Here is a 26388-nt window from a genome sequence, read left to right as displayed (position 1 = left end):
CATTGACTTTTTTTAGCAGTTCTAAGTGGAGATGCACTTAGGTTTTCAAAAACATGTTTTTATCAGCCATGTGGTTAGGAATTTCAGAGAAAAGTGCAGTGTCTGATTCAGATGAACAGACTGCTGAAAAAATTAAAATCTGTAGGGAGTTCTGCAGAGTCCTTATCAAGCACACCGTTCCTTATGTTTCTGGGAATTTTAAGATCCTCAATTATTACTATTGTTCGAGGAGGTTCTTTGTTTTTTTTAGTAAACTTTCAAAAGGAGATCACCACTCCACCCCAACGTATTTTACTATACAGCTTCAGTGTCATTATTTTATATGGTGACAACACGAGTAGCTTTTACATATTTAATAACTTCTTTAGCTCTTCTATAAATCCTTTGAAGGGTGTCCAGTTTCATGAAGTCATCAAGACGTACGTGTAGTGGCTCGGGGATCCTAAAGGGGAGCCACACAGTCACAAGTCCTGTAACACTTGGCTATGTGCTTATACTGAGACATAGAAGCTGTCGTATGTCTGAAAGACCTTGTCTTTCCCTTTTTCTTCACAAGCTTAAGCCAACTACTTGGCAACAGTTGGCTCTTGATTGCCTGCTTGCCGTTCTATCCCTGTTTGGTAGAGGGGGAAGTTAGGAGAGTGAGGCAGGATGTTGGGAGCACTTTGAAAGAAAGTGCAGGAGAGAAAACAGGAAGCGAAGGAGAAGTTAGGGGGAGTAGTGAGGAAGTTGTCAGAGGAGGAGGACGTGAGAGGAGGTGCTCCTCAGTGTGGAGAGGTTTAACATTGTCCGGAGTCAGAAGCAAGCATTTTGCAAGCTGGAGATAGATTGGGACCTATCTACACAACAGTGAGTTGCACGAGCCCCTGCTAAAAGTAAAATCAGGGAAAGTGAAAGAGACCCAACTCTAAAATGACTTCATTAACTGCATAGTAATCTTCAGGGAATCAAACCTCAGATAACTAGGACTGTTGGAATCCTTACTGAGTAACCTTAAATGCAAAGAGATAGAAAGAGAGAGTTGAAGTTCAAACTGTATGGCAGTAAACTGAAACTTGGATTAACATGATTATTTCCGCAAAGTAATACTTCTGCCATTGCTGAAGAATTGTACCTGTTGTGTTCTGAATGTGACTAAAAACAGAAGTAAACTGAGTACCTCCAGTTTGCAAATCAAATCTACCAGGGCTCATGTCAATTATTTCTTCATTAAACTTTTGAGTGCCTTAAGGAAGTGGTACTGGCATCATGTGACAAACCACTGTTGATAATTGCTAACTGTAGTAACCCTTTTGCCACTGTGCGCGACAGAGACAGGCCCTCTGCCACCTTTTGCAGGGAGAGATCGCAGAGCCACCTATGACATACATCTTGGTTACCCATGGTCTCCCCCACATTGGCAGCCCCCGCTCAGACACTGCATTAATTTAGTCCATGAAATGCACATCCTATTGCAGTAATATGTGGATATCTGTCCATTATGATTTCCCATGCAGCTTTCATATTACTTGCATTGCAAATACTTTACCACTCTCGATTGTCTCTAAAATTGCACACATTTCACTGCTTATATACTCTGCGGTATGTCTGTTCATACCAGTTTCAATGCTTCTATAAAAGACTACTTGAGGTGTTGTTCGCACAAAGTTGATTCCTTCTCCCCGAACATTTGTCCATCCATCTGTAAGTACCGTAAGACATAGTGCTTCACTGATGTTTCCTTGTACAGATTCCATCACACACTCATATTCTGACTCTAAATGAGACTTGCTCAGGGAATATCTGCTTGGCAAATGATATGATGGCCATAATAATTTAATAGTTTCCTGCCGATTTGCATTTTCAGTTATTGACAGTGCTGATCCAGAAGCATATATTGCTCTTGCAAGGGCATGATCAATTTCTCCTGACTTTTAGGTGTTATTTTATCTATGTATGAAGGTATTGTGTATTTTTGTGAGGCAGTGGTTTGCAACACTTCTTAACTTGAAGAAACACTTTGTAATGATCCAGAAGCGGCAGAAATAGTGTTTCTGGAATTAGAACTCTGGAAGGAAAAGTTACTTGGCCTTTCATTCTGGTCCTCATCATTTAATTCCATAAAGTATTTTTTATGTCTGTAGGGCACCTCTGGCATGTACAAGTAAGTTTGGTCATCCTTGTAGCATTTGGAAAAGAATATTTGCAAATTGCAGTTTTGCTCTCAGCAGAAATTGCTCTGTGGAAATGTTTCCAAACTCTAGATGTTGGTCTCACCATTTTACTGACAAGAGGAACCTATTTACTGACCAGACTATAAACGTTATGCTGTGATGGTGGAGAACATTAATAGGCATCGTTTAAGGGTTACAAAACAGAAACTAATTTGTCAGACAAATTTACCCTCTTACTTGTCAGTTAAGGCCTGAGAGGAGGACAGAAACTGTAGGAGGTCCGAGCAGGTACACAAGTATACTAAACTAGAGGTTCTTACCTTTAGTGCCCCCTAGTGGCTCAAATGCATATTTCTCCAGTTTTAGAACTGCACTGAGAAGTACAGTGTTACTTCTTTTAAATTCTATTCCAGGATTTGCTTGTCTTCAGCTGACAGAAGTTGCAATAATTTAAGACTTTACAAACAGTCTCAGAAATCTTTCATTAAAGTCTTCATGTTATATAGTTTGAATACCATGTCATAGATATTATTATTTATCATTGGAAAAGAACATATTCTACACACTTAAAAAAAATAAAAATAAAAATAAAAAATCCAGAAAAAAATTGATTTGGGAAAAACCTTTTTTTACCAATTTTTCCGTTTTTTTTCCCAGGCCTTCCCATCTCTAGAATGTGTTATTTATAAAAGCACCAGTACCAGCACCAGAGCAATATAAATTATATGGGTATGTTTACACAAACCAAATTTGCTTGTAGATTTGCTGATGCCAAATGCAAAAAAAAAATAATCTTTGCACTCCATGCAGAATTTTGTCAGTTCCCTCCACCAGTGTCTTCTGGGCTCCAACAAATGAGTTTCTACATATGTGACTGCTGAAGCTTGTGATTGGCTGCAGCAGTCACGTCTTTTTTAATTCTAAAAATGTCCCTACCTGCAGATTTTACTGTTGATCCATAGTCAAATCCAAAACATATGCCAAATGACTTCTCTATTGAACTGCAACAAATCAGTAACCTACCAACATTAAACTGACCTACTATAGATTTAAAATCCACACTGCAGGTCAATTTATGTTGCAGATGTCTTATGCAGTGTGTTCATGGTATTTCCATAAATCCTATACACTTTGCTGCTACTGTATTCCGCTGTGCATATTCCATCCACAAATGAGGATAAAAAATCCACAATATTGCCATTTGTGAAGAAATCTTAGGCTAACTTCATACTGGGGAGTGCAATATGTGGTCATGAATCCTGCCCCCATATCGCGCTCCCCTCCATGTGAATTTGCCATAGATGCGAGGCGTTTTCATGTCAAAACAGCTTTGCATCACTTTCGGGGATGTTGCAGTCCTTTGCCCCGGCTGTCAGTCCCAGCGGAGGATAGCAGAGTTTCTCCCATTGTTATCAGTTGGAGACCTCGAATAGCATTAACCTAGCATGTGATGCAATGCATTGAAAACAACTAGCGATGCAATGCGAGAGCACGCTCCAAGATAGAATATGCTGCGATTTGTTTCCTGCATAGCATCGTGGTGCCCTGCAGGAAAACATGACCCCATTTAAAAGAATTGGGTTCATATTGCGCGATTTTGACGTTCCGTGTGAAGGCAGCCTAAGGCCTTATTTCAACGAGCGTATATAGATCGGGCAAAAATCGCGACCATCTGAAGCATTGGATTCCAATGTATCCATTCAGATGAGCGATTTATAGCCATGTAAAAACAGTGCGCCAGTAAAAATAGGACATCGGCGACTGAATACAGTGACTGATTTTATACGTTGCCAGAAAAGATAAGCTTGCTCTATCTTTTGCCGAGATATCCTGGAGGCTTCTATGGGAGCTCAAAAAAAAAGGAAGGGGGAGGAAGTTTAGTCGAGTTGAACACTGCAAAAAGACTACAGCTGCCTCTATTTAACCATTAGAAGTAAGGCTTCTTTCACCCGAGCACATATCGGCCGGTTGTTTTCACAGCCGGCTGATATACGCTACATTGCTTGTAAAAATTCTGGTGAACAGGCGCGCAAATCAAACGTTTGTGCGCCCGTTCATATGGCCTGGTAAGGCCGACGCAAATGCGCCGACCTCACCAGGCCATTTCCCCTCCCTCCTCATTGCAGGCTTACCTGTCTTCCTCCCCTCTCGTTCTGTGCAATGGGAGGGGGCGGTGCTAGGCGCCAGTTTACCCTGCCTCCTCCCATTGATGGCTATGGACAAGGGGCGGGCAGAAGGTGGGCACTTAGCTCCGCCTCTGTCCCTTGTCCATAGCAATAATGGGAGGAGGCGGGGCGGGGCGGCCGGGCGCTTAGCTCCACCCCCGCTCTGTCCATCCCATTGCACAGAACGAAGGGGAGAAAGACAGGTAAGCCTGCACGGATGGAGGGGGGGGGGAGCAGAGGAAGGGAGTTTAGCTGCTAAGCTCCCTCCCACATACGGCCGCTGCTATGCAGCGGCTGGACGTATTCCGGCCAAAACATAGTTCCAGAACTATGTTTTAGCTCCGACATAAAAACTCCCAGTGCTATATTGGCTTGACCGGGCGTTTTACGTCTCACAAATACGCCCATGTGATCTGGTGCATTGGAATCCAATGCATCAGATCACAGCACATATCGTCCGGCCGTGAAAACGCTGGCCGATATGCGCTCATGTGAAAGAAGCCTAATTCTGAGGATTTCTGCTGACCAAGGGATTTCCGCACTGCAGTGTATGTTTTCGCTAATACGCCGCAGCGGCCCATGTGAATGGATGAGAAAACGCAAATTAAGACTGGGACCTATTGGCGGATCTATAGGGATATTTGCCTGCGATGCAGTGAGCGTAAAAACGCATATGCTCCTGTGAATGGAGGCCTAAGAAAAGGTTTCTTGCAGCCGATTATCCCTGATATTGTCAGAACTTGAATAAGAATCTATTTAGTACTGCTGGAGTTAATTACCACCTACAGCCTAGAGAATTGAAGGACATATGATTCATGAATTTTGTCTCATTAATCATGAATTAGAAATAAAAAAATAGATTTTATGTCTCCACTCCAAGTTGCAGGTAGATATTGTTGCTAGGGTACAGGAATAAAGCATAGCATTAGTCATTGGTTTTAAATATAAATGACCTGTACCATTCACAGAAACAACCTCTTCTATCTGAACATGTTGACCATCAGATCACTCTGTAAATGTGTTTCAATTGCTCAAATCATAAAACTTTAATCACTTAATGACATAGGACATACAGTTACGTCCTGTCCGTCCAGCGTTTGTATGGAGGGGCATCGGGGGTGATCTGACTCCATACAATGCCGATGCTGGTTGTTGCTCATAGCTGACACCTGCCAGCAATAGTAGTGATCAGTGTGAAGGCTCATCATGGCTGTTAACCTGTAAAATACCACTGTCAGTTCAATAGCTTTTGCAGGGTTCCAAACACCCTCTCCTTGATGAGATCACAGGATGCTGTTCGATTGCCAAGGCAGTCTGGGGACTTCTTAACCCCTTAACGACCGGCCCATAGTGTTTTTACGTCCTCCTGAAGTGGGCTTTATTCTCTGAGGACGTAAAAACATGTGTCCTACAGAGAATAAAGCCCCTCGGGCTCTGGACGTGACAGCTCCATGCTGTCGGTGCCCGCAGGTAGCCGACAGCATGGAGCTGTCATCCCGGGCTGCAGGGAATTCCCCCCCCTCCCCCAGCAATGCGATCGGCGCTATCCAATCGATACCGGCGATCGCATACAAGTTAAAACAAAAGGTTTTTAAAAAGTTAAAGATTCAGCTGCCCTGATGGATCGGATCCATCAGGGCAGCTGAAATTACTCACCCCCGTCCGCCGCACTGCTCCCCGCTCTCCTGGTCCTCCTGGCCCCGAAGCCGGCCTTCTGCGCATGCGCGCCAGGCGGCATTACGTCAGCCGATGCGCAAAAGGCCCGGCGGCGCGGGAAATTTAAAATCTCCTGGCTCCCAGCTCCTGTGAGCCGGGAGTGAGCGGTCCCCAGTACTGCGATAGCCGTTATCCAATGGATAATGGCGATCGCGAAAAACTGAAGAAAAATGTTAAAAATAGAAAAGTTTCACCTCCCCTCATGGATCAGATCCATGAGGGAAGGTGAAAATACTCACCCCGCTTCCTCCATGTCCTCCAAACCCTCCGCTAGCTTCTGCGCATGCGCAGAAGGCCGGCGAGCCCGGCAAATTCAAAATCTCTCTGCACCCGGCTGTCACAGATAGCCGAGTGCAGGGAGATATGACTGGGGACCGCTGTATGTGGATAACGGTGATCATATAAAGTTAAAAAGTAAAAAAAAAAAGTTAAAAAAAAGTTTAAAAAGGTAAAGTTTCATCTCCCCTTACGGATCGTATCCGTAAGGGGGGATGAAATTACGTACCCAAGGTCCCCGGATTTGTTCAGCTTCCGCGCATGCGCCCGTCAGCATGATGGCGGACGCATGCGCAAAAGTGAAAGATTGCCCAAGAAATTTAAAATCTCCCTGCTGCTGGCTACCAAAGGTAGCCAAGAGCCTGGAGATGTCACGTGATCGCCGTTATCCAATGCATAATGACAATCACGTAAAAGTTCTTTAAAATGCGATCGGTGAGGGGAGATGAAACATCTTCTCAGAGGCTTCTGCATTTGAATCCAGATGCGATTATCCTCCATGAATCCTGCCGGCTACTGGGTATGCGCCCGCTGGCAAAATGCCGGACACATTCGCAGGAGCCGGGGAGCCCAGGAAATTTTAAATCTCCTTGCTCCCAGCGACCAACGGTCGCTGAGTGCTTGGAGCAGTGACCGGAGGCCTCGCTGAGCGGTCCCCGGTCACGTGATAAATTAGCGATCTAACATTAGGCCGGTCACACATGACCGGAGAGGAATTACGGGTTCTGCATGCCCTTGATCAGCAGTAATCCACGGATCAATCGCATGCATTGGATTACACAATTCCCCCCAATTAGTGGATCGGAATTACGGAATCCACTGGCAGAAACAGAACACGGCATGCTATATTTTACCGCGGATATCCGCTACCTAGAGCCCATTGTGCTCTATGACCGCGGATATACTCGCAGCCCAAGTGCAAATACATTGTGTACGCGGGAAATATGAACAAACAACGGTGTACTGCGCATGACCGCCTGTGTGAGTAGGCAGTTATGCGCAATACATTACGTGGCCGTACGCAGTGTCACAGCTAGGCTCACAGCTGGAATCCGCTGCGGGCCTCCGCAAGCGGATTCTGCGTACGGCCGTGTGAGCCCGGTGTTATTCAGACCGCTACCTGTAATCCGTAATTTACAAGGAGCCCCGGGAATGCTCGCCTTCATGCAGTTCCAGGAGCAGCTTGTTGAGCGCCTTCTCTGTGAGACCGCTGCACCGCATCAAGATTACAAAGCCTCACAGAGCGCCACTTTTTACACCCCATCCCCGCCGCTGAGGTCACGAAATACCCCCAAAAAAGCGAGAGAGGAGGGGGGATACCCGGTTTTCTTGCCCCATGTGCCCAACCTAACCAGCCTCCGTAATTACCCGTCTTCGGACATAAAATGCAGTTTATATTATTACCTTTATCTAATATTTAGGGAATGCCAAAAAATGGGGATGGCCAGGGGGGGGATTATTTTTAGGAAGTCAATTTTTTTTCCATATAAGGGTGACTACCCACTACAGTTTTTTTTCACAGCGAAATTCGCAGCGTTTTTTTTCTGCAGTGGGTCTATGGGATTTGTAATGTTAAAATCGCGATCGTGCGGTAAATTGCGATTTTGCACGATTGCGATTTTAACGCTGCGAATTTCGCAGTTGAAAAAAAACTGTAGTGGGTAGCCACCCTAAGTGGGCAACGGGGCCTTGAATTTATTCAGTTGTACCCTGAAATCCAGCGGGCATTCCCTCCATTATGGGCCTAGCCATGTGTCCTGTAAGTAGATTAGGGCCACAATGGGTATGTTTCTGAACACGGGACAAATGGGGGTATCCATTTTGGGGTGAATGTCTTCATTCCTATGTACGCTGTACAAAAAAAATGCTTTTAAAATGACAGAATTACCAAAAAAATGAAAATCGTAATTTTTTGCCTTCGGCTTGGCTTAGATTCATTCAAAAACTGTGAAGTCAAGAAAGTCATCGTACCCTTAGATAAATTCGTTAAGGGGTCTACTTTTCAAAATGGGGTCACTTGTGGGCTTTCTCCATCGTTTTGGTCACTCAATGGCTCTACAAGTGTGCAATAGTGCCTAAATCTCCTTCAAGCAAAATTTCTGTTCCGAAAGCCACCGGTTGCTCCTTTCATTTTGGGCCCAATTGTGCATACAGACGTAATACTAGGGCCACAATGGGTATGTTTCTGAGCACGGGACAAACAGGGGTATCCATTCTGGGGTGCAAATCCTCATTTTCATGTGTACTATAGAAAAAAGTCCTGTCTTTAAAATGACATATTTGCAAAAATATGAAATTTTAGTTTTTCTCTTCTAAATTGCATTGACTCCTGAAAAAAAACTGTGGGGTTAAAATACTCATGACACCCCTCAGTGAATACGTTAAGGGGTGTCGTTTTTAAAATGGGGTCACTTGTGGGGGTATATATCATTTTGACTCCTATGAGCCTCTCCAATCTTGGCTTGATGTAGGAAAACAAAGTGTTCCTCAAAATGCTGAAAAGTAATGTTAAATTTGTACGTCTCCTAAATCAGGGGTCCCCAACTCCAGTCCTCAGGGGCCACCAACAGGTCATGTTTTCAGGATATCCTATGGTAAGAACACCTGTGGCAATGTCTGAGGCACCGACAATAATTACATCACCTGTGCAACGCTGCCGAAATCCTGAAAACATGACCTGTGGCCGGTCCCTGAGGACTGGAGTTGGGGAACCCTATCCTAAATGGTTAAAAAAAACGTGTTTTTCCAATGTGCGCCCAAAATAAAGTAAACGGATGGAAATATATATCTTAGCAAAAATTTCTATATTAGGTTTGCACATATTTGAAATATTGCAGTTGGAAATATGAAAAAAATGATGATTTTTTCAAAATTTTCCCAATTTTGGCGCTTTTAATAAATAAACACAAATTCTATTGGTCTTTTTTTTCTGCCTAGATGAAGTACAACATGTGGCGAAAAAACAATGTCAGAATCGCTTGGATATGCAAAACCTTTCTGGTGTTTTTCCATGTTAAAGTGACACGTCAGATTTGCAAAATTTGGCCTGGTCATTAAGGTGCAAACAGACTTGGTCACTAAGGGGTTAAGGCCCTCAGTGCTGCCATAGCCGATTGCCCATTAACCCATGCCTGTGGTGTGGCTTGATAGAATTTCTCTCAGATTGGGGATATAATGTAATACTATGGTATTACATTATACTGCAGGAGCGATCAAACCGTCACAAGTTCAAGTCCCCTATGGGGACTAAAAAAAGTATAAAGATGAGAAAAACATTTTTTTATTAATTATTGGAAAAAATAAAAAGGTAATAAGTTTAAAACAAATATTTCCCCTCATTTATAATTAAAAAATGAAACAAAATTATATATTTGGTATTGCTGCGTCCATAAAAGTCTGATCTAATAAAGTACGATCAAAAGGTTGTATGCACTACAAAATTGTACCAATAAAAGGTACAGGACATCCCGCAGAAATTGAGCCTTCGCGCAACTCTGTCGATGGAAAAATAAAAACGTTATGGCTGTCAGAAAACGGAGGCAGAAAATTACTTTGTGTTTAATCAGAAATTTAATCCAAGCACGCAGTGTTAGTTATTTACATCTAATGCAATGTGCAGGACATATAAATAATTTTATTGCCACAAATTCAATCTAAAACTTTTTTAAACACTCCTGTTTGTGCTCTATGAGGTATTATGAGTACTTGTTGTGGAACCATGACTGTGAGGGGGTGGATAGGGAGGAGAAGCTGATGCTGCCTCCTCTAACACTGATTGATTTTTCTCAGTCATACGTATGCCACTATACAGATAACATCTGTTCCCTTCAACTTCCTTATATGCTCTGTCACACACTTTCTGAAACACTGTGATCTACTCAATTTCCTATTGCAGTGTACTAATTAGGCTTGTTAAGTACACAACCGTCCCACCAGCATTACAATTCAACAGAAAACCTAGTCGGTTGACCACTGACTACACATTGTACATCCCTCACTACCATCAGCCTAGTGCCATAGCATTATCATTCTCTCATCAACACAGTTCATTTACTCCTCTGGGTTTGAAGTCCTGAGAGCTTCTTCACTTTCCGTCTGGGTTTACAACCCATAGTGTCCTATTAACCGTACCCAATCGGAATGTCAGTCTAGGTGGCGTTCTTCCTTGTCAGACTCATGGCAGGCACAATTTGGTCTGCATTAGACTCTAGGCTTGCAGCTCTTTTAGCTCCCTCTGCAGGCCCAGCAGCCTGTGTGTCTGAAGGTTTTATCTCCTGCAGACACACCCATACAGCGGTCCCTGCCAATTAGCACACAGAATGACCGTTTTATAGCCCTCTGCAGGCCATTCTGTGCATTGCCTTGCCACATATTTTCCCCTCTGATAAATGCTGTAGGCCTTATCACCAGACCGAACACTCCGGACTCAACGCTCTATGCTTGGGGATCTCTATGTATCATGTTCTCTCTACAACACTCTTCATGTTCTATGAAAGCGAGCAACCCCTCACTGTTTGCACCGTTTCTACAACCTTCATGCCATTTTCTTCAGTATATACATAACACATAGTAGGAACTTCAACATGTTTCTCACTCATTTTCTGCTTTAATGCTTTGTGTTCTACGGATAACCTGCTCTCTCATTTTGGCTAACAGCTCTGTTTCCTTTAAGCTGAACTTATCATATTTATTTTGTCTGTCTTTCAGCTCTTTCTGCTTCAAATGGTCTTCAGCTTAGTCCACAACCAGTTTGTAATGTTCAGCTTGCAACATGGCATCTCATTTGCATCAGAGTGATAGCCAGTTTACTCTCACCATCAGTAAAGTGACCCCTCATGTCACCTAGAGATGCCTCAGTGTCTTCCAACTCTCTGTTGCAGTTCTTCAGCTGCTCCTGCATCTCATGTGATTTCTGTGTAGCTTCTTCTCTACTATGGTTTACAGAGATAACTTCTTCCTTCAAGAGTTAAGTTCTCACAAACTGTTTACCTATAGCCCCCAGGCTACCTTCTAAACAAAAATTGGCATACTTTATTGTTTGCAACTCAGTTTAAGATCCTCCAACAGGTCTTCATTTCTTCTACTATTTGAACGCCCTCTTGGATTTTTCTCGTACAAGAGTTCTCTTTTCAGCCTCCTTCTTGGTGCTAATCAAGTCCTGCATTTCAGGGCGCAACCGCTTGTTAAGCAGTTCTACTTCAGTCTTCATGTCAATGGCCTCTTCCAGGGTGCATGCTAAGGAGAGCACTTTGGTTTCTTTTTTGCACAAGCCTCTGCTTCAAACATCAGTTTCTTCTCTAAATTGGACACAGTCTGTTGGTGATCAAGATCCACACTAATATCTTCTAATTTCTGCTGAAGTTTAGTTTTAGTCTTCTCTAATTAATCCTAGGCAGCTGCTTTTTCTTCATACCGTTGCTTTGTAACTTCTAATTGTTTTTGAATTTTTCTCTTTTGCTCTTCAACACAGACCAAGGATGCAGTGTTCTCCATTTTCTTTTTCATATCTGACACCTGAACTCTTGAAATCTACATTGATAAGTTTTTCTTTGTTTCTTCACCTTACTCTAGTTGCTCAAGGGACACATTTCTCATCTTCCATTTGTTTCAGTCTAGTACTTAGGTCAAGCTTCTGACTAGTTCCCTCTTGCAACAATATCTGAGAATCTTGAATCTTAACTTCCAATTCCACTTGCAGTCTGTCCACCTTCTAAGACAGCTCTGACTAATCTGTCACCTTTAGTGATTTTTACTTGTAGCCCTTGAAGTTGAGTCTATCTTTTTTCTCTTGTATTCAGTCACTCTTGTCTTGCATAAGTACCTTTACCTCATTGGTCAACCCATTACGCTCACTTTCTAGAGCCTGTTTAGTTTGCTCTAGGTGTTCGAATAGTTCCTCCACAGCTTGGATATGTTTAAGCTCCTGGACCTGACCTTCATGCACTTTCGCTTTCTCATCTGAGCTTTACTTTATCTGGGTCACCTCTAACTCTTGGGCTTTCATTTACATTCTGAGATCTTGCATCTTTTCGTGGACCTTTGAAGAATATCCCTATTTTTTTTTCTCGTCTTTCAATTCTTCCAAGTCTTGCTTACACTCAGTGGTTTGCTCTTCCAATAACAACCTGTGATCAGCTTCTATATTTAATAATCTTGCTGCTCATTCTCCTTTTATATGACCTCAGCTTCTGAATTCAAACGTGTTACTTCATTGATGGCAGGCAGCTTTTCACTCAGGATTCTTCTTGTTTCTTCTTCTGCCAGTAACCTTTGTCTCTTGGTCTTTCCTGCAATTAGACGCAAGTTGGTAGCTTCCTTTTTCAACTGCCCGTCAAATCTTTCAATTGCAGCTTGACATGCTTCTTCTGCAATCATTTTGGCCTTCAAAAGAATATCTATGCTAATTTTTTTTAGTTACACTTTCCTTTTTTTTAGTCCCTTGTGAACTCTGTGCAACTGCTCACCTTCTTTCCTCGACCTCATGGTCTTCACAGACTACATCTTCTGTCTTAGGGCTCCTGCACCCTTGCAAGGGTAGCATCGGGACGTGATTCACGGCCTGATAGTGCCCTTGCAGTCCTTCTAAAAACCTCTGCATGCGAGGCTTTTTTTTTTTTTACAAGGAAACTGCCTTGCATCACTGTGGGGGTCCCCTTCATCTCCGCCATGGCTATCACAGCCGTGGCAGGAGATAGCGATGTTCTCCTATTGTTTTCAATAGGGCCAGCGCTGCTGCCGGCCCCATTGAGAGCATGTGGAAACCCGTTGGATGCGACAGCCCCGCATCCCTGCGGGGCTAAAGGAATCTCCTGCTGCAGCTGTCACAGCTCGGCAGGGGATCGTGATCTTCTCCCATCGATTTCAATGGGGCCGGCGCTGCTGCTGGCCTAGTTAAAAACAATAGGTGACACCACAAAAAGAAATGAGATGCTGTGAGCCGTCATAGAAGAACAACAACCCCGAAGCACTGGATACCAGATCTGAGGGAGCTATATAGTAGAGTAGTTGGCAAACAGCCTGCAGTTGGGTGCAGGAGTCAGGAGCTGTTAAATCTGGAAATGCAGGAGCAAAATAAATACAAACTCAGGTATAGCAGACAGGTCTGCTACTCTGCCCTATGATCTAACACACAAATTGTAGACATTGCATGCACAGAACCAGACATTTCATAACCCTTATCCCATGAGGCTTCTGTGCCAGTATTGTTAACAACATTTTTCTGCAACATATTTTGATCAATACATTCTTCAGACATGTTTTTATTAAACTCTAATGCACACTGTGGAGCTTTCACAGCACCATCCCACAAAACAAACATTATGCACATCTACTTTCTTTTTCTGCCATTTTTTTTTAAACAATTTGTTTTTTATTAAGATTTTTTTCTTTTAGACACAAATATACATAAGTTAAGTAGCAAAGTATGGCAGTAGTGTACGGTCTTTGACATTAACATCAAATTATGTCTGAAGCCCACCTGGTCGCTATGAATCTTTTTCTGCCATTCTCAGCATACACTTTTGTAACATTGCATCTATTAGTCCTTTTAGGTCCATAGTGCACAGAACCAGCATTTTGTAGAATGGTCTCACCACTTTATGGATTTTCCTTCTCATGTGGCAGCTTCTCCAGACTTTAGACACAGTTTGGACCAGTAGACAGTGGGACTCCACCTGCAAAACAATCAGGGATTTTTCATTGTCTCCCAAAGACTTTTCTACCAGGTGCACACTGGTCTGTACCTTTGCAACTCCAGCAACTGTCTCTCTGCCTGCTGGCGATAGGGACCTGCCATCGTCGTCGGTCACTTGCGGCAACCATGACAGTCTGTTGTAGTACCCTTGCTTTTAAAGACCCCATCACACTCCAGTGGGGTGTATATAGGTGGAACCTCTCCTTGTAATCCTGCCTGTTGATAACCAGTCAACCCCTTTAACTTTGTATGTGGGCTGATGGAGTTTGTGTACCAGGACTGCTTTTTAGTCCCAGTCTGGCCCTGGTTGTCACTAAAGATGTTTAAGGCACATTTTATAATTCATGCTTTGTCAAAAAAAAAAATCAAGCATCTAGAAGTTGTCATTTTGCTGAAAAACTCAGCGTACAATAACCACTCAGGCAGATATGCAAATGATTAGAGTTGTGGTGTTATTAGATGAACAGTCCATCCGTCTGAGGACCTAAAAGAAGTTCCACCCTTGGCCTATAAAAAAGGCTTTCAGATGCTACTTGTGTATAGTGGTCCTCTTTTTTCCTTGTACAGAGCTTGTTGACCACTATACATGCCTCTAAGGCTGGATTAACACGAGCGTATATTGGCCGTGTATTCACGCCCGGCCGATATACACTACCCCTCGGATGCATTGGTTTACAACGCATCAGTTCACATGGGCGTATTTCCATGGCGTAAAGGCGCCCGGCCAGCCAAGATAGTGCATTTCAGCCGGGCGTTTTCACGCCGGAGGCTGCATAGACTCCTATAGGAGCCTATGACAGCTGCCAGAGAAGGGAGGCAGTTTATCAGTGTGACTGCTAAACTTCCACCCCCTTCCCTCCTCCTCTCCACCCCTCGCTGGCTGTTTGCAATGGGAGAGGGCAGATCTAAAGCTCTGCCCCCACCCATTTCTGGCTGGGACAAGGGGAGGAGAGGGGGCGGGAGCTTAGCACACTAGCTCCTGCCCCGCCTCCTACCCTTGCAGAGAGTCGGCAAGGGAAGGGGGAGAACAGCTTAGCAGAGCTAAACTGTCTCTCCCCTCCCCCCCCCCGCCCAATGGCATTGTGGGCTCGCAGCATATGCACCAGGCTCGGGCCTTCTGAACAGGTGCACAAATGATAGTTTTGTGCGCCTGTTAATGCGTTTTTACGGCGCCGGCCGCATGTAAAAACGCCAACGGGCGTGTGAATAAGTCCTAAGATGCAATCAAAAGAGATTTTACCCAGTTAACAGAGTTTGAGAAAGGAGCATTGTTGGAATGTGAGAAGCTGGATGGTTGCGTAGAAAAATTGCCCGCCACCAGGGCAATTCTAATCAGACTGTTAGGATGTGTTGGGATCAGTGGATGTGTGAGGACACTCGAGGTGACTGGGCTCAGGACTCCAACAGACTACCAGATCAATCAACAAGCATGAGCAGCTCCAACTGTTTTATTGTTCACAATCCATAGACTGGTGGTGCTATGGTTACAGACCCCTGTGTCTGTTGGAGACATTTCCAGGTACTTGGTAGAAGGACATTTGGTCTCACGGTACCTATTATGTGTACTGCCTTTGACATCCACCTAATGTCCTCTCCTTTTGCAGTAGTGTCATGAACAGTGAAACTGGATTCCTACGGAGTGGATCCGGGCTGTCTACAGCAATGAATCCAGGTTTAGTTTGGGCACTGACAACAGCTGTGTTCATGTCTGGAGACCTCGGGTTGAGTGCCTCAATCCTGCCTTTGCTGTTGAGCAGCACACTGCCCCCACTGCTGGTGTGATTGTCTGGGGGCATCACATAAGGCAGTCGGTCACCCCTAGTAGTGGTATGAGGGACAATGACAGCTCAGCGATATGGTCAGGGCATCCTGCAGCCACATGTGTTCCTCTCATGGCGGCTTACAAGAGGCATTTTCCAGCAGGATAATGCTTGGCCTGCCCGCTCACCAGATTTATCACCAATAGAACATGTATGGAACGAACTGGGGCACCAACTTCAACAGCATATGACTTTGCACGATCTAGAGCAGTGTTTCTCAACTCCAGTCCTCAGGACCCCCCAACAGGTCATGTTTTCAGGATCTCCTATAGTAAGAACACCTGTGGCAATGTCTGAGGCACTGAAAATAATTACATCACCTGTGCAATACTGAGGAAATCCTGAAAACCTGACCTGTTGGGGGGTCCTGAGGACTGGAGTTGAGAAACACTGATCTAGAGGCTTAGTTACAGCAAATATGGACTGATATGCCACAGGATACCATATGGAACCTGTATGCCTCCATGCCCACCTGTATCACATCTTGCATCCATGTTACAGGTGGTACAACAGGGTACTAGAGCCTCAATGCCCATTTGTATCACATCTTACATCCAAGTTGGGGGAAGTATAACAAGATACTAAAGCCTCCATGCCTGCCTGTATCACATCGAATATATCCAAGATAGAGGCGGTACAACTGGGTACTAGAGCCTCCATGCCCGCTATATCACATCTTGTATCCAAGCTAGAGGTGCTCTAACAGTGTAATAGAGCCTCCATGCCCTCCATATCACATCTTACAAACAAGAGGCGGTACAACAGGGTAGGAGAGTCTCCATACCCATCCGTATCACATCCTGTATCCAAGCTAAAGGTGGTACAACAGGGTACTAGAGTCTCCATACCCATCCGTATCCCATCCTGTATCCAAGCTAGAAGCAGTACAACATGGTACTAGAGCCTCCATGCCCACTTGTATCACATCTTGTATCCAAGCTGGAGGCGGTACAACATGGTACTAGAGCCTTCATGCCCACCTGTATCCCATCATGTATCCAAGCTAGATGAGGTACAACAGGGTACTAGAGCCTCTGTGCCTGCTTGTATCCCGCTAGAGGAGGTACAACAGGGTACTAGAGCCTCCATGTCCGCCCGTATCCCATCGTGTATCCAAGCTAGAGACTATTGTAATCACTCACTGTCTACATGGCATTTACGCATAGGATGTTCATTACTTGGGACAACCCCTAGGGGCTCCATTATCTTGGACTGAGTGTATTGTCCCTGCAGCACCAGAACAAGCCGCAGCGCCCCTCGGGGTACGTCCCGTGTACAGACAGCTCTAGTGCCCGGCCTCAGGGTGCAACATGAGGACTACTAGCACGAGCTGCACTACAGGCTGGCTGTAGAGAGCGGCTCCCGCAGCTGGCCGCACGGCTCCGGGGGACGGGCTGCGGCTGAACGGTTGGTAGAGGCTGACTAGGAGGTCTCATATTTCCCGCCCTTTTCGCCCCATCTCGGCGCTCAGGTTGAGGCTCCGCCGGCACCTTGCGTCCTCCCTCCGCCCTTGTTCTCCTCTGCCTGGACTAGGCTCCACCCGGGGGTGTTGTTACATCTGTTGGTTGTAGTGATAATATGGCCGCCTTAGCAACCGGGAGCACGGAGACGAGAGAGGCTGCGGGGCAGGTACATGCGGGTGTAAGGCCGGTGTGCGGTGACTGGTACGGCAGCTGCCTAGTATATAGCAGGCGGCCGCGCAGATGATACACGCATGGCCCGGCGCTTCTACCGGTTGTTCGGGGAGTCACACTGCGGCGGGTCACGTGTGCTAATAGACCGGGAGGGTCACGTGTGCTAGTAGACCGGGCGGGGAGCCCGACCAGTATGGGAAGAATGTTCAGAATAGTTCAGAAAACTTAGAATTGTTTTTTTTCCCGGCATTGTGATGTTCTGGGAGAAAAATACATCCCTGAAAATCACATCTCAGGCAAACCTAACCCTCTGCAGGGGGAAGTGCTTTTCTTAATTTTTTTCCGTTGGCTTTAATAGAAAAGACTGAATATAATCGCCCAAATAACCAGCCTGCTGTACGTTCCCTATTCCGCAGCGTCGCTGCCAGAGAAGGATCACACGTGAAAACACCCCCGGCGCAAATAATAGGTTGCATCTAGAGATGAGCGAATCTACTCGTTTCGAATATTTACTCGATCGAGCGCTGCGATTTTCGAGTACTTCTGTACTCGGGCGAAAAGATTCGCGGAGGGCAGGGGGAGGTGTGGCAGAGGGGAACAGGGGGGAGCCCTCACCCACGGCGCCCCCCGAATCTTTTCGCCCGAGTACGGAAGTACTCGAAAATTGCGGCGCTCGGGCGAAAAAGGGGCGTGGCCGAGTAGGCTCACTCATCTCTAGTTGCATCCTGGAACACACAAACTGTGTGTGAGATTATTGGCTTGGCGAATACTACCTGAAGGCTTATTCAGACGACCGTATATCAGCAGCGTATTCACACCAGCCGATATACGGCGTCTCTCTTTGCAGGGGGGGGTGGGGGGGGGAGGATGGAAGAGTCGGGAGCAGTGCTCTAGGAATTAGCTCCGCCCCTGTCCCGCCTCTCATTGCAAATAGTGGAGAGGGGGCGGGAGCTCAGAGCACTGCTCCCGACTTCCAGCCTCCTCCCCCTGCAGAGAGGGACGCCGTATATCGGCCGGTGTGAATACGCGGCTGATATATGGACGCCTGAATAAGTCCTGAGGCCTCCTTCACACTAACGTTTTATCATGGCTATTTTGGCGCAATAAAACGCTGTCCGAAAATCGCCTCCATCTGAAGCGTTGACTTCCAATGCAGTGGTTCAGATGGGGGATTTTCCGGTGCGTAAAATCTGCTGGCTGGAAAATAAAGCACATACAGGGCACATTTTATCCGCCTGCTTTTACACAATGCCAGAAAAGATAGGACTTGTCTTATCTTCTGCTGGAATACGCCGGCCATTCCCATAGACTCCTATGAGAGCCGTCGGGGGGTGGGGGGTTAGCAGCGGCTCCTGTTGCAAAAGTCCCTCCCTTTGCCAACACCTCCCATAGGCTGGGGTGGGGATTTAGCGTGGCAAGTGCTGTTAAACTCTCCCCGTTTCCTTGCGTTTAGTGCTCCTCATCACCCATCACAATGGTGGGGTGCGCTAAAACCCGCTGTCTGACACAGGAACCTGCTTCCGGAAATGAAAGTAAAATTGTGGCGTTTTGCCCAGCGCATATGTGAGAGTGGACAAAGTCTCCTATGGAGACTAAAATAAAATGCTAGAAGAAATAAACGATAGTAAAAGTTAGCAGGGACCCCCTCAAAGATGGCAGAATCGTTTTTTTTCCATTTCACTTCACCTACAAATTTTTAAAAGTTTTCCAGTACATTAGAGGCTGCATTACATAGCAGCATGGAAAAATACAACTTGGGTTGAAAAAAAAATAGCACTCAGACAGCGACGTCGATGGACAAATAAGAGTTAGGATTTTTTGAAAGTGGGGAGGAAATAACAAAAATAGGGAAAAAATGACCTCGTCATTTAGGATTTAAATACAGACTAAGGCCTCCTTCCCACGAACAAATTTACGCCGCGTAAATTCGCGGCAAAAATCCGCTGCGTTGCCCCCTGCTATTAGGTTCTGTTGAACCTAATAGCACAATGCTCACGATGTGTAATTCCACCGCGGAATTACGCACCGCGATTTCTCCCGTCCTCACCCGCAGCATGCTCTATTTGCTGCGGGTGTACGCGCTGACGGCTTCCATTGCAGTCAATGGAAGCCGTCCGTTCACGCTATCTCCCGCTGTAACCAGCGGGAGATAGCGTGAAAAAACGCTTCCCCACCTACCGCCGCAGCGTCATTTGACGCGGCCGGCGCGTCACGTGACACTGCCGGCCGCGTCACGTGACGTGGTGGGCGTGTCACACGACGCGACGGCGGTGGGCGGGGAAGCGTTTTCACGCTATCTCCCGCAGGTAAGTATAGGGGCTCTGGGGGGCGCCGTGACGGGCTTCACTGCGTAATATTACGCGGCGGAGCCCGTCACGCTCGTGGGAAGGAGGCCTTACGGCTTATTCAGACGACCTCCTCTCTGCCCCTCTGCACTATTTGCAATGAGGGGAGCTGGGATGGGGGCGGAGCTAATTTCAGGAATTTAGCCCCACCCCCATCCCGCCTCCTCTTATTGCAAATACTGCAGCCTTCTCCTCCTGCAGAAAGAAACGCCGTATATCGGCCGGCATGAATAAGCCCTTAAAATGCACTAGTCTGAAAGAAGCCTTGAGTGGATCTACCCCTTCTAAGACCTTAATGTCTTATATTCTGCGTATAATTATTGTGAAAAATAAAACAAACTCTTTACAAATAAAACAAGTCGATGCCATTGGGTAAAACCAGAGCGATTGTTCTCACGTTGGTAGCCGGCTACGGGCAGATGCTGTATAATTATTATTCCGCATTGTTTTGTGCAGGACGATGGCAGTTTTTCCATTCCTGGTGGAGACAATGCTCACCACTGGAAGCTGAAAGCTGAGCAAGTGAGGAAAGCAGACTTTATCCGTGAAGCTGAAAAACTCAGACATCAGTAAGTGGTCACTGACTTCAAGATTAAGGATGATTGTAGACTATAGTCGACTTCAGCTGGACCAGCCGATCAATTAAAGCACTTGGGGTCTCCTATGTGTCTCCTGGCTACATATGTTGGGGAAGATGACGATCAAGAAGTTGATTTCAACTATTGATCCTTTTGTTTTTGGGTGATGAGCTGCTACCTGATCAGAGTGTGTATGGGGGTCAGGAGAAAGAGCTGTCAGCCAGACGAGTGTTCAGCCGACCGCTATATAATATGTATGGGTAGCCTAAAGGCCCATTTACACGTAACAGTTAACACTCAAAATTCGTCCAAACGACTAATATGAGCGATAATTGTTACATGTAAACGCAGGCATCGGGCACTTTTCGTTTGAACGATGATTACAGGGTGAATTTAAAATCCATCCTTCTCTACTGGAGATAATGTAACCACGTTTATCTTTCAGTAGACCGAAGGCTGTTCTCTCCGCGGGGAGTCAGCAGCTAACATTGTAACCTGCTGTCAGCCATGAGCAAAACAATGCAGCTGTGTGCACAGCAGGTCGTGTGATTAATCACACACTGGGCTCTGCAAACAGCTCATGGAGGCCCTTTTACATGCAAATAAAGTTAATAAAGTGTTAATGGCCATTAACACTTTATGCAAAAAGATCACTAAATCTTTCAGTTGTTTGAAAGATTATCTTTGTATGTAAAAGGGCCTTAAGTTATGAAGGTGAAGACTGGTGTAATCACACTGTTTTCAATGGTAAACCTTGCATTGCACCTCGCACACCATGTGATGCTTTTCCGTCCCTATTGAAAACAATTGGCAATAGGACATGCCACGATTTTCTTCCCGTACCACAATGCGATGCTGTAAAAAAGTCACTTATCTGTATGACCTCATTCAGAAGAATGGGGTTCATATTTGTGCGTCTTGCAACACACAAATCTCATATGATTTTCTTGGCCGTGTGAAGGCAGCCTTAGGTCCTCTGCACATTGCAGACCCGGATTCCACATGCAGAACCTGGCCATGGGAGCAGCGGCATCCGCGTGTACCTGTCACTTTCAGTTTTCATCTGTACAGCTCACGGTTGTACATGCGCAGTACAGATATTTTTTAAAACTACTGCTTTTCCCGAATCTGGGACTTTTCCGTATTGTGATTGTGGAAGAACCATGGATTGGACGGCTTTCATGGATCTCAATGGAAGCCACGTGCGCGAAATCCGCAGAAAATATAGCATGCTGCAGTTTTTATTTTTCTTCCCGCTGCTTGCGGGAAACCGCAATTGGTTTCTGCCAGTTCGCAGGAAGAATCGATCTCCCATAGTATGCTGGGGGCATTATTTACTGCAGAGCCCTTACTATATAAAAAATAAATAAATCACATCACGTTGTTTGTAATGACTTAAAGAACAAAGTTAGTATGTTATTTACACAGTGCACGTCATGAAAAAGAAAATACAAAAAACATGGTGAAAATAGCTAATTTTGCTTATCCCATTTACAAAAAAAACTGAATAGAGTGATCAAAACATCGCATGGATTAACAAATTGTCTCATTAAAAAGTACAACTCATCCTGCAAAAAAATCCCTTTCACAGCAACGTTGACATAAAAAGAACAATGTTAGCAGTCTTTCAATGTAGTAATAAAAAAAAAAAGACAGTGAAAAATTAAATGTTTGTTTAGTGCAGTTCGCTGTAAACCAGATAACTAGAAGCAGTTCCTATACGTTCTCTTCCGGTACTACTCAGTGTGATTCCCATCAGATTCACTTCATGTGGTAAATCGTCCGGGTTCCTCTCTTCAGTCTTCTGTGACGGAGTATGGTAAACTCAGAAGACTTATACCTGTGAGCACACTTGTGTGCATCATCCCAAATAATTTGCAACCATTCTGCAAGAGCTTAAGGGTGGATTCAGACGACCGTATATCGGCTGGGTTTTCAGACCGACCCGATATACGGTGTCCTCATCTGCAGGGGGGGAGGATGGAAGAGCCAGGAGCAGGAACTGAGCTCCCGCCCCCTCTCTGCCTCCTCTCCGCCCCTCTGCACTATTTGCAATGAAAGGAGGCGGGGCGGGGCTAAGTGGGGAGAATTAGCCCCGCCCCTGTCTCGCCTCTCCCCATTGCAAATAGTGCAGAGGGGCGGGAGCTCAGAGCACTGCTCCCGGCTCTTCCAGGCTCCCCCCCTGCAGAAAGAGATGACGTATTTCGGCTCGGCGTGAAAACCCAGCCGATATCCGTTCGTCTGAATCCAGCCTAAAGCTGTGTTCTTATATAGCGTACACAATCATTCGTTTGCCCAGGTAGATTTCGCAAAATATAGAAAGTCTACCAGACTATGTGGAAACTGTACTTTCTGGTACCTAATCTGAAGGGAAATCTCTTGCTCCGTGATAACTACTTGTCATTCTAGTAAGGAGATGCCTAAAGGCCCATTTAGACACAACGATTATCGCTCAAAATTCACTCAAAAGCCGTCTGTTGAACGAATCGTTATGTCTATCTGCACTCGCATCGTGCAGTTTTCGTTAAGCAGTTGCTGATCGCTGATCTTTCAGCATGCTGAAAGACAACAATCAGCCTTATCAGGAATTCACAGCGGGATACAGCTGATACTATTGTTTCAGCTGTATCCCGCATCCCACAGAACACAGGTGGGGTATGAAGAACACCTCAGTCCATCTGTGCTCTTCATACCCTGCTCAGAGCGTTCGGCTGTATAACAGCTGAGCACTCCGAGCAGAGAACAGCTGGATGCAGAAGACAAGTGGCCCCGCGTCTGGGAGCCCCCCCCAAAAACCGATCTGGGAATTTAAATGCCACTAGCCAAACTGACAGTGGCATTTAAAGGGTTAACAGGCACGATCAGTGTTCGCATCAATTGCATCCATTGCCGGCAGGTGTCAGCTGTGAGAAACGGCTGACGCCTGCTTTGTATGGATCCCCTTTCATACAAACTCTACGTCCTGTGTTAAGCCCAATGTCAACGGGAGGATTTTTCCTGCGGAATCCACAGCAAAAACCCTCCATTGCATACTATGGAAAAATGATTCTTCATGTCTACGAGCGGAAACTAATTGCGGTTTCTGCTTGCGGATTAAAAATCACAGCATGCTCCATCTTCCTGCGGTTCCCACACGGACAGCTTCCATTGAAGTCAGGGGAAGATGTATGATCTGCAGTTGACATGGTGGACTGGCCACAGATTCCACGGGGAAGCAGGAGAAAATAAATTTAAAAAGTGTACCGCACATGTGTGCCGTCCGGCACTTCCGCAGTGCAGAAAAAAGAAGACCCAGGCAGTTACGCAGGGTTGCCGGCCGCGGGCAGGGTTGGATTCCACTGTGGGCTCGTGCATGCTGAGTCCGACCCCCTCCCCCCATGGACATGAGGCCTTAAGGGGTTAAAGGGTTTGAGTTCTGTCAATTGCAAACTTAGATGTTAAACATGCCCGTGTGAATACCATCCATGTCAGAGTTCAGTGTTATAAACCTTTGCAGGGGTGTGATTTGGACATCTCAAGATTGTATTTGATATTTGTTTTTTATTCTTTGTTTTTTCATCTTAGAATAGCTGTTTTAGAGAAAGACAAGAATGGGCATCTCTATAACAAGAGGAATGACTTCAGGATTGAGTACAGTACACTTGAAGAGTATGAGCAGAAGCTGGCAAACAGCCGGAAAGCAGACAGTATGTAACACGTTTATTTTTTTTTGTGATGTATCCAGTGTATCAACTTATAGGGGCTTATTTACTAATACTGTCTAAAAGTTAGACAGTGCAAACTTAGATTGTTTTATAATGTACCAGATTTATCAAAGAATGATGAATCTGTCTCATTTTAAAGGCGCATTCAGACGACCGTATATCGGCCAGGTATTCACACCGGCCAATATGCAGGGGGAGGAGGCTGGGAGCTCCCGCCCCCTCTCTGCCTCCTCTGCACTATTTGCAATGAGAGGAGGTGGGATCGGGGTGGTGCTAAGTTTTGGGGATTAGCTCCACCCCTGTCCCGCCTCTCCTCATTGAAAATAGTGCAGTTGGAAGAGAAGAGGTAGAGAGGGGGCGGGAGCTCAGTACACTGCTCCCGGCTCTTCCAGCCTCCTCCCCCTGCAGAGAGGGACGCCGTATATCGACCGGCGTGAATACGCAGCCTATATACGGTCGTCTGAATGTGCCCTAAGACTGTCTAGTCTAAGTTTAGACCACCCGTTTGTTTGCTTAGTTTACACCAAAAATTGCACCAACATTTTATTGCAATTTAGGCCACACCCCTTTTTCTGAAAAACCCAGAAAAATTGTCCGAAAGTCTGAAAGCACATAAATGTGGTGCAAGAATGTAAGACAGTTTTCTGGCATAATGTGAATAGTAAAAATGCCCCATAATGTTTTTTTATGTATGCTGCTGAAATACACTTTTATGTATTTCTGACATTTACACCATATTAAACCTTTTTGAATTCATTAGTTGTATTTATTTTTTGTGAGGGCTAATATAATTTTACTGTTAAAACCCATGATGATTTTGATAAGACTTCTGTAAGGGTCCTTTTATTCTGGATGATTGTCGCTGCTGTGCCTTCACACAGGAGCAATAATTGTTCAGTGAATGGAGGCAGAGCGCATCGGAGATCGCTTCCGGACGCCCAACTACCACCATTCACACTAAACAGGCAGCCATTCGTAGATGAACAACTACCTACTTACACAGGCCAATCATCTTTATGCCTGCACAAACTGAGCAACAAACGATAAGCAAACAAATTGTTTGTCATTCAATCGCTGGGATAATTCACACTGAGCGGCGATTATTGTTCAGATTTGCATGATCATACAAAAAACAGATTGATGATCGTTTCATGTAAAAGGGCCTTAGGAACAATTATAATATTTGGCTCATATTAGATATTACAATAGTGTTATCAACTTTTTCTTTCCTTCTGCAGTTGTTGCTGCTTTTTCACTTTGTAGGTGACGCCCTCTAGTGGTTAGCATTGGCTTTTTTTTCAGTTGGTCAAATGTGATTGCTGCCTTTAATGTACTCTGATATCAAATTTCCTAGTTATGAGTATATACATATATACACAGTGAAGGTAGCCAGCATGACTGCTCACTATCCACTCCTAAACACACTGTTACAATGTTAGTAAGCAAGCCCAATCTGATATTTTTACAGGGAAACATAGATTACCCAGTTTGCTCTGGATGAACCAGATAGTTTTTGATTTTTCTGTTTTCAATTGGTAGGGCTCTTAGAAGATGAATCAGGTAATATAGGACTGTTAAGTGGAGTTGTCTGAACATGAACATCCTTTTTAAATGAATGTATAATCAGAATGATCTATTATATAAGTTAAGTTGTTAGACTAAGGCTTCATGCCCACGGGTAGGTCGGATTCTGCATCGGGAGCCCGCAAAGGAATCCCAACCTGCCCGCGGCAAGAGAACAGTTCTTACCTGTCCAGATGCTCTGCGTGGCTGTGTGAGTCCCCCTATCTTCTCCACATTGGATGTGGGTGGGTGCACCGCCCCACATGCACAGCAGAGTTTTTTTATTTTTAGATCTCCTGCTTACCTGCGGGATCCGCAGCACGTCCACAATGTCAGCTGCGGGCGTGCCGCGGATCAGACGGCTTCTATTGACTTCAATGGATGCTGTGCGTGCGGGACCCACAGAAAAATGAAGCATGCTGCGATTATTATAATTTTTTTTTATAATAATTTTTTTATTTTTGTTTTTTTCCCGTGACGTATTGGGCAATTTTTTAATATCTTTTTCACTGACTTTTTTTGTGTTTGTTTGTTTTTAATGGGGTTTTTTTACATTTAGAGTTGTTTTTTTTTTTTTTTTTTAATTACTTTGTTTTAGCGTAAATATACTATACGAACGGGTTCTTCATTTTGTTTCGGACGTTTTGATATATAATATGTATGGTTTCCGATTTCAGGGCGCATACGGCGACAGTTTTGGTTTACATCGACTTTGAGTCACTTTCTTTTTTTGTGTATTTT

At 45.0% G+C, this 26388-nt stretch overlaps 1 protein-coding gene across 2 annotated transcripts in view; it reads left to right on the top strand.

Moving 5' to 3' along the window:
• The window catches only part of CCDC112 (coiled-coil domain containing 112), a 52916-nt gene that overhangs the window by 7619 nt on the left and 18909 nt on the right, over positions 1-26388 (top strand). Inside the window, exons 1-3 of one of the 2 annotated variants that reach the window (XM_066603081.1) lie at positions 17307-17452; positions 20259-20371; positions 23945-24066. In XM_066603081.1, coding sequence (XP_066459178.1) covers positions 17402-17452; positions 20259-20371; positions 23945-24066 — 286 coding nt within the window. In that variant the 5' untranslated portion in view covers positions 17307-17401. Of the gene's footprint in view, positions 1-17306; positions 17453-20258; positions 20372-23944; positions 24067-26388 lie in introns of those variants that run through there. The other variant, XM_066603083.1, reaches the window with a different exon arrangement.

The sequence above is a fragment of the Eleutherodactylus coqui genome, chromosome 5 (assembly GCF_035609145.1).
Source record: "Eleutherodactylus coqui strain aEleCoq1 chromosome 5, aEleCoq1.hap1, whole genome shotgun sequence".
NCBI lineage: Eukaryota > Metazoa > Chordata > Amphibia > Anura > Eleutherodactylidae > Eleutherodactylus > Eleutherodactylus coqui.
Note: the sequence above shows the minus strand (reverse complement) of the source record. Positions and strands in the feature narration are given on the sequence as shown.